At 36.8% G+C, this 9681-nt stretch overlaps 1 protein-coding gene across 1 annotated transcript in view; it reads left to right on the top strand.

Moving 5' to 3' along the window:
- The first annotated feature begins 2540 nt into the window (after positions 1-2540).
- The window catches only part of PTAR1 (protein prenyltransferase alpha subunit repeat containing 1), a 15120-nt gene continuing 7979 nt past the window's right edge, over positions 2541-9681 (top strand). The window contains exons 1-3 of the mRNA XM_005868328.2: positions 2541-2545; positions 4745-4849; positions 6664-6877. Of these exons, the coding sequence (XP_005868390.2) occupies positions 2541-2545; positions 4745-4849; positions 6664-6877 (324 nt within the window). The remainder of the gene's footprint in view (positions 2546-4744; positions 4850-6663; positions 6878-9681) is intronic.

Here is a 9681-nt window from a genome sequence, read left to right on the forward strand (position 1 = left end):
TTTGTGTCTAGCTTGTTGTGTATGAATCTAAAATTCAGGTGAGCGTTCTAGGCCAGATGTTAATTTGGGAATCACTGGAAAATAGATAGTATTTAAAGCCCTGAGATTGTTTGAGATACCCAAAGAAGTGGGTATAGGTAGAAAAGAGACCCAGTCCAAAGACTGAGCACTGCTACACTACAGTTTTCTAGAGTTGCACAGCCCAATATAGTAGCCACTAGCCATATGTGGCTATTGAGCCCTTGAAATGTGACTCAGTTGAAAAGTGCTATAAGTGTAAACTACAGCAGATTCTGAAGACTTAGTGCCCCTAAAGTAAAATATCTTATTACTAATTTTTATATTGATTATGTGTTGAAATTATAATATTTTGGAGGTACTGAGTAAGGTAGTCAGGGCACTGAAAATAATTACATGCAGTGAAAAAGAAAGGAAGGTAATAGAGAAGTGGGAATACCATTTTTATTCATGTTCTCATATTCCTCATTAGAGAGAAATTGAAAATCCTTAAACAAAAAAAATTCCTACTAGCATAATGTATGCACATACATGTACATACACACATATATATAATTCAGTGGAGGAGAAAGAACCTAGTCTTAAGATATATGAATCTTAAGTCCTATTTCATCAATTAACTAGCAGACAACTTTGGACAAAACCTATTAACTTCTCAAGAGATTTAGTTTCCATATCTGTGAATAAAAGATTTGAATTAGGTGATTATTTTTATGATTCTTTTGAAATGGACTTTTTTTTTTAATTATATGTGGTTTGGTCTTATGAAATGAAATTGTTCTATAAAATAATTTCAGTGATGTTAATAGCAGTTAATCTTGAACTTATTCTAGGAAGATTATTGGGAAAGTTTTTTGCCAGATAAGTAGAAAGGAAATTTTGATTTTTTTAAAAAACATTGTAGATATGTGTTCTAGTAAATTTTTTAAAAAATATATTTTATTGATTTTACAGAGAGGAAGGGAGAGTGATAGAGAGTTAGAAACATCGATGAGAGAGAAACATCGATCAGCTGCCTTCTGCACGCCCCCGACTAGGGATCGAGCCCACAACCAAGGTACATGCCCTTGACCAGAATTGAATTTGGGACCCTTCAGTCCGAGGGCTAATGTTCTATCCACTGAGCCAAACCAGTTAGGGCTGTTCTAGTAAATTTTAATTTGTATTAGTAAGATTGATTGACATATGAAGACATGGAATCATGAATACATAGTGAAGAAAAAACAACCAGCTTTGGAAGTAAACTGATCTAACCCTGTACGATCTTTTGCAAACCAAAGACTTAACATTTTATGTTTAATTGTTGGTGTATTTCTTCTGCAGGAACTCTGGGAAGAATTGAGAGATTTTGACTGCATTTTATAAACTGCTAAAAGCTGGTATAGCACATTGGTACTTCAATTTATAGGTGTTTCAGTCTTAGGAAAAAAAATACAGGCAAGAGTAAGTTTTTGAACCGATATCCTGAGGTTAGAGTGAGTGATGCATGTAGTTTAAAAATCCATCTGGTTATAGAAAAAAGTGACAGCTGCTTCTGTTTTTTTTTTCTCCTGTTTTGTTTTCTTTGAATTTGCTTTGAAAATTGGTGAATTACTTGATGAAAGAGGTTGACTTCATAACAATGTCCTATTTTTCCAACAGTCTGCACATAGAGTAAGCAGAACATCTTTGAGCAACTAGAGTAGCTGAGTAGCTGACAACAAGCTCCAGTGATTCAGGTCCTTTACTCATGGCCTGTTGATTTAAATTGGTAACTTTATGGATCTAATTTTTGGTTCTGACACTTTGAGCTTGGAGACCTTGATCATGTTATTGAATCTCTCCCTAATTCAGTTTCCCCACCTGTAAAATTGAGTTAATATTAGATTGCACCATATGAAATTGTTGTTTTTGTAGATCAAAGATGATGAAATCCAAGCATTCAGATCCTGGTTTCTAATACCAGTCTCTAATAGAAAGAACTGGGCTTCTTGGGAAAATGGCTGATTTTAAAACCAGAGCAGGGAACATACAAGATGAGCCTGGAATATTTTACAGGGCCAGGAAGTTAGGAAGTAGTCAGGAAGTGCTCAAAAATAATATGAGCCAAAGCTGGAATAAGTTGAATAATAAAATAATATTGACTTATACCCCAGAGTATAAAATGAATATCTGTAAGTTCATACTGACATCAATAAATGATTGAATAAATAAATAAATAGGACACAATAGACAAATTCGCTATATAGAAGATTTCCGAATAATTTGTCTAGATGACCCCCCTCAAGGAGGGGAGTATAATTTCCTACTCAAGTGTGACTTCCAAAAAGTACAGTGGAGAAAACCTGGTATACACTACCTCAGCCAAGTAATCCAGGTCAACATCAACAATGACAAGCCGTGCTATTATGTGCCCCTGATATGATGTGATGAAAATGGCACTTTACCTCTGTGGTCTCTTCCTCTTCAAAACTCATAATCCTAGTCTTACCATGAGAAAACATACAAAATACCTGATCAGTACTCTGTCAAGGCCATTAAAAATGAGGTATACCTGAGTATACTTGAGGGATCAAGAGGAACCTAAGGAGACGTAATAGTCAAATGTAATATGCTATCCTGGATAGGACCCTGGAATCGAAAAAGGGCATTTGGTAAAAGCTAAGGAATTCCAAAAAAAGCATGGTTCCAATAGTTATCTGTCAATAATGGTTCATCAGTTATTACAAATGTACCATAATATGTTAATAATAGAGGAAACTGGGTAAATGGCATGCAGGAATTCTCCTTTCTATGCTTACAAATTTTGTCAATTTTTAAAAGAATTCTAAAATAAAAGGTTTATTTCAAAAAACAATTGAATATTGGCATTTCACGTGGTTCAACATAATACTTATAGGATTATTGTGAGAATTAAATTAGATAATATATGCAAATCACTTAACATAGTGCCTGACTCAGGAGAAGTTCAATAAATGGTAGTTTTTATAAGGATGACTTTTATTATTATCATTTATTGTCATTTCAGACAGAATAACTGAAGATTGAGGGGAAAGGTAGCATTTGTTTATTCAGTATCTACTATGTGCCAATTACTGAGTTAACCAGTGGAGGTTTAGTCATAGACAAGTCCCCTGGTCTCCTACAAATTTTGACTAGAATGACAGCAGAGAGAAGCAGTAACTAATAGTTTGCAATAGAGAGAAAAAGGAAAAAAATTTAAGATAAACTTTGCAGAAGTATAAAAATACAGTAACATAGAGGAATAAAGCACACCACTCACCTTAGTAACCCCTGGATGCTCCATGGGTATTTTTTTTAGCTTCAGCACTAGCTAGTCTTTGTAACAATTAGCGATCACAAAAAAATTAGAGTTTTCAAGGGAAAGTGATGAGATTTTTCCATATTCTCTTTAATCAGAAAGTAAAATATGCAGCAAAAATTTTAAAGGAGTAATTTTTATTGCTTGAATAATCTGTTTCAGAATTATTTTAGAGTAGCAAAAACTTGGAAGCAACCTAAATGTCTAACATAGGGAAGACCATAATTAACAGCATAGCTACTGAATGAATACCATTTGACCACTTAAATGTTCATACAGTTCAGTTGGTTGGGAGTGTCGGCCAGCACACCAAAAGGTTGTGGGCTTGATCCCTGGTCAGGGTTGCATATGGGAGGCAACCAATCGATGTCTCTTTCACATCGATGTTTCTCTCTCTCTGTCTCTCCCCCTCCCTTCCATTCTCTCAAATAAATAAGTAAGTAAGTAAGTAAATAAATAAATAAATAAAATCAATAAAAATATATCCTCACCTGGCCAATGTGGCTCAGCTTGCTCATATATCAGAAGGTTACTGGTTCAATTCCAGGTAGTTAGGGCACATGCCCGGGTTGCAGGCTCCATCTCCAGTAGGGGCGTGCAGGAAATAGCCCACGGATGTTTCTCTCCCATGGATGTTTCTATCTCTCTTTCCCTCTCCCTTCCTCTCTCTAAAATCAATAAAAACATATTAAAAACAAAACATTAAAAAGTATCCTCGGATGAGGATTAAATAAATAAAATGTTCATATAGGAACAAACATATAAGAGCAGAATATAAAATTAAAAGGTAGATGCAGCCTGGCCTGCACGGCTCAGTGGTTGAGTGTCAGCCTGTGAACCAGGTGGTCACAGTTGGATTTCCAGTCAGAGCACATGCCTGGGTTGCGGCTTAGATTCCCCGTGAGGGGCGAGCAGGAGGCAGCTGATCAATGATTCTCTTTCATCATTGATGTTTCTCTCTCTCCCTTCCTCTCTCAAAAGCATATGAGGAAAGGTAGAGGGAAAATTCAAAAATAAAAATAGTAATTAAGATTACATCTCAATCATACTGTGTTAGTTGTATGTGTATTTTTTTGTTAATGAACCAGGCCATATTAAGTCCTACTTAGGAAGCTAGACAATCCTTGCCTCATTTTGGAGCTGCCCTACAGATACTGATGTCAGGCCTTGTAAGGTTTGCAAACCCCTTGGCCTTCTTCCAAATAGATAACTAAAAGGTCCACCACCGATTTAAAACTTTTATTTGTTATTTTAAGATTATGAGAATACATTCTTGATTACTGTGTGTGACATGTATGAGTTTTGTTTTCTTTGTTTTTTCAAAAATTCTTGGAAATTCACTTCTCAATGAGGTTATATTAATACCGATACAATATGTTTGGATAGAAAGATAAAGTAATGGTTCTTTTTATTTTTCTTTTACAGAAAAGAGCTGATCCTCTCTGGCACTTTAAATCCAATTAAGGATTTACATCTGGGAAAACTGGCCTTAACTAAGTTTCCAAAGAGTCCAGAAACATGGATTCACAGGTGTGGTTAATGTACACCTTAGGATTCTTACGTAGGATTCAGAATGGCTGGAGAAAACACAGTGTGAAACCAGGTCACATACTGGTTCAGAGGATGAATTTTAAAGTCATGTTATGTTTAAATCTTGATGCCAACACTTGCTACCTGTGTGATTTTTAGAAATTATTTAACCTCTTCAAGCCTCAGTTTTCTCTTTTGTAAAATGGGAATAATAATTACACCTATCTCAGAGTTAATAGCTAAGTTTATATGAGTAATACATGTAAATACTACCACAGTGCCTGGCACACATTAAATACTCAATAAATTTTAACCATTATTATTAACATTCTTATGGAGTCATGGAAATTGCATTTAGATATTCAAATAGAAAGCTTACGTTTTATAATTAATTCAGTTGTGTTCTTGGTAAAAATGGCGGTGGTGATGGTTGTGGTTATTTAAAATAAGCAAATAAGGAAAATAAGTGCAGCTGAAATGAATGGTATATGGGTAAGCAGAGGTTGCTAAGACCATAAATGCAAAGAATATTTTTAGGTTAAAGGCCTGAGGCACATAGCCAAAGTGCACATAAGAACTCTTTTTACTATCCTGGCTGTCTGGAATCATCTTTCTTTTGAACTCCATGTAACTACTGTAATGACTAAAAGGATAGGTGTGAGCTTGCTGGTTGGGTCAGTGGAAAAATTCTCTGAAGAAGTCCGTTCTCAGTTTATTAAGCCATTTAAAACTGCTTAAATTCTGAGCATTTTTTAAGATCTTACAGTAGTTGAAAATATCTTAGCTATAATCTTGCCTTTGGCTAGCATTGCCAATGAGCTACCTCCAAACCATCTAATCAGTTGTATTTTCTTTCTTAGTGGAAATTGTGATAGCAGACTTCAGAGGTATATGATTGTGTGTGTAGAGGTCTGGAAAGGGATGGTGGCAGGGGAATGGAATTATTAAATATGCATCGGTCAATCTGTTGGCTTGGCTAATATTTTATAAAGCAAGGTTTTGTTAAGTACTAAAACTGTTATTTGAAAATGAAAAAATTAGTTTTCCTACTCAATTTCTTGTACTTTTATGTTAGAAATTTTTAATCTAAAGTAATGCTTTATGAGAAAATATTTGTTAAAACCTAAAGACATTAAGTGGTTGAGACACGTTATTGAATTTCATTTAAATGTATGCAAATGAAAATCTTAAAAATAGACAAGGGGAAAATCTATAGATAAAGACCTTTTAAAACCTTGATGGTCTCACTAATTATATTTATTTCCTCTAGATTCTATACTATAATATGGAAATTTTGCTTAATGAAAGCTGTCATAATGCAGTTTCTAGTTTGCAAACAAATACACATAGGATGAGGCATTCATATGTAATTAAATACAGAACCATGATTCCTCTTCTAGCATTTACCAGCCATTAATTATATCTGCTTTCCCACCAACTACCACTACAACACACACACACTCACTCACCAGTTGACTTCACATATCTTCAAATGGAGTTTAGAGTTGTCATTTTGTAACTGATGGCATTTTCTTTTTGACAAATTGTAACATTTTAGAAAGATTTTTCTTCCTCTTGTCTTTCCTCTTTTTAAATGCTGCTAAAGTTAACTATGTCTTTAAAACAAAAACAGTTCCCCCGAATCCCCCCAAGACACACACACACACACACACACACACACACACATTGGGATTATAGACAGGTATTATTTTCATTATCTGTGAATGGAAATTAAATTAAGAACAAGAAAATTTTGTTTTTCTCTCTGGTTTATGTTCTTTCCTCATTCTCTTTCCCACATGCTACCCTACCAGACGATGGGTGCTACAGCAGCTACTTCAGGAAACCTCCTTGCCTTCCTTTGTGACCAAAGGAAACTTGGGAACAATTCCTGCAGAAAGGACACAGCGACTAATACGAGAAGAGATGGAGGTCTGTGGTGAAGCGGCAGGGAGATACCCAAGCAACTATAATGCCTGGTCCCATCGCATCTGGGTTTTACAACACCTGGCCAAGCTAGATGTCAAGGTAGGGAGTTTTCACTTCTGGCAGATTTTAGGCCAACGATTTTAGAGGAGTAGCCCTTTCCTCTGCCTAGCACTCTCCATGCCTGCCCTTTAAATCTCCTGGTCGCAGTTCCTCCTCAAGGGTTTTAAAGGAGGAAAGAGGAGGATCTAATGGCAGCCCAGCAGTCTAGAGAGGATCACGACAGCTGATACCTCCAGGGGGTCCTGGCAATTAAAACAAAGTTGTGTTCCTCACCAGCATATTTTGGCACTGTTAAGGCTAGTGCATTGGCAGAACAAAGGCAGGTTTAAGCAGTAAGGAAGACTGAGCATAACTCATTTTGCCCTGAAACCGGAAGGGATTGCGGAGCATTGGAGAACTGAAATTGTTTTTTGCTTGATAGCCTCTGCTTATGTGACTTTCTGAGTCAGCTGGCTGCCTGTTCAGTCTCTCTTGGGAAGGAAACAAGCTTTCACTCAGGTATTCCCCAACTTGGCTGAGTCTATAAAAATCCTGAGGTTTCCTAGGTGCCACCCCAGGCCTACTAAATTGGAATGAGGGTAGGATTTAGAGATCAGTATGTTTCACAAGCTCAGGGGTTATTTGGATGCAAAGCCAGGTTGGAAACTGTCACAGCCTAATCCTTTCAGTTTAGAAATAAAGAGATGGAAGTTACCAGAGAATTTTAATGGCTTAGACTTAGCCACAGCATTACTTATTATTCATCAGAGGGAGAACCAGGTATCCTTGTGCTCCTTGCATACTATAGTTATTCTAATTTCTTCTTCCCTTTTTATGATATCAGTGTCATCAGCATTGAGGGTACTTGTCTAAAAGCTTCCCAGTCTTGAGACAATTTAAAGACGTCAAAATGCTTTCAGATTAAGAGACACTGTTCTCTAATTTTTATGCACCACTGCCTTCTTTATATATCTTTCATAGGTTCCCTCTCCTCTCTGTTTCCAAGATAGAGATTCCTCCAAGAGAAACAAGAGAGTTTTCACTTCTGGCAGATTTTAGGCCAACGATTTTAGAGGAGTAGCCCTTCCTCTCTAGGTGATATGGCTCTATGCTTCAGGAGGGGAGACGCCTAATGGAGAGGAAAGAGCTAAGACAGAATTACGTTGATCTGGGCTTAGAGTCTGGCCCTACTAGCTGTCTGTGGAAAGTAAGGCTTTAATGTTTTCATCTTAAAACAGGAGCTTTACTTTCTGCCTTGGTGGATTATTATGAAAATTACTTAAGTTAATGTGTGTAAAGTACTGGGCACCTAATAGTAGAGGCTCACTAAAATTTAGTTCTTTTCTCTGTTCCCCACAGAAAGGAAATGTAGGTGAAACTGGCTACCAGATTGCTAGGTCAACTCACCGCAATTTGCTCATGAAATAGTACTGAAACCCAGTCATTCCCAGACTGTGGTGTAAAGACAGAGCTTGCTCTCAACAAATTGAACATCTAGTTGAGGAAGCAGATACCAACAGTTACAGAGCAATGTTACATTTGCAGGAACCAGGGGAAGCTGCAGGTTCAGTGGGAGCACAGAAATTACTCCTCATCCAGGCTGGGCTCATGGGAGTCTGGAGGAATGATTGCAAGTTATCTGGTGGGTTGAGGGAGCTATTCCGTGCTTAGAGCCAGTCACTTTCGCTCCATGGCTTGGTAATGTGTGGGGGTTGAGGAGAGTTAAGGAAAAAGAGGAAGGCCAAGTCCAGGTGAGCTGTGAAGTCTTCGGAAGCTTTCCTGCCTAGATATGATCCTTTTATGGTGACATTCTCACAAAATCAGGAACTTGGGGCCAAGGTGAAATTCTTGGTTACTTTAGACCATCTGGTGTTGAAGACGGTGTGTTGACTCAGCTGTTTGAGTCCACTGCTAGGCTCACAATCCTAGGCTCACATGCTGTCAGCCAGCCTTGCCCTTGGGGAGACTGCTTTTCCTGTCATCACTGCCATTGTGGTGTCTCTTGCTCTCAGTAAAGAGTGCTGACATTGCAAAATCCCCTTTCTGCTCTTATAAGCCATTGAGCAAGGAGATCATGCTTTTTCTGTCAGAGAAAGTAATCATAAAAGTACCAGTAGCCTAGAGCAGCTTAAAAATACATATAAAATGAACTGGCCTTTTTTTTTTTTAACTAGAAAATGCAAAGTGATTTCTTAAAGTGTTGATATCTTAGAATTGATGAGGTTATGGAAACAAGCATTGAAGAAATTGCTATAATCTTACTGAAGGTCAACATGTCTAATCCTGCAGTTCTGCCTCTAGGAATTCATGCTAAAGAAATAATGGGAGATGCAGCATGGTGTAGCAGCAAAAGGTTCCACTCAGTGGTCATGCAGACCTCATTTGAATACTGCCATCAATTTGCTGTGTGCCCTTGAGGAAGTGTCTTAGCCTCTCTAATCTTCAGTTTCCTCATCTATAAAATGGGAAAGATGAAAATTCCTACTACATCGAGTGATATAAATTAAATGGGAGAATCCACATAAAGTGGTTATCGCAAGTGCTTGTACTAAGCACTCAACAAACATTGATTATATTAAGTATGGATATTTGATAGATGAAAGTACTGTTTATAATTGTGAAAAACTAGTCTAACCCACCAATAATGAGGGTTTAGTTACAGTCCAATCTATCACATGTTATAATATTTTGTTGTTAGTAAAATTGTATTTTGGAAGATAAGAAAAATGTTCATTATAGTTTAAGTATATAAAACTAAATATGAGATGGACCTAATATAATTTCTTAATATATCATTAGCATTGAATGTGATTTTAAAGTGTTTAGAACAGTGCCTGGCATATTGTAAGTGTTCAACAGATATA

The sequence above is a fragment of the Myotis brandtii genome, unplaced genomic scaffold (genome assembly GCF_000412655.1).
Source record: "Myotis brandtii unplaced genomic scaffold, ASM41265v1 scaffold266, whole genome shotgun sequence".
Taxonomy (NCBI): Eukaryota; Metazoa; Chordata; class Mammalia; order Chiroptera; family Vespertilionidae; genus Myotis; species Myotis brandtii.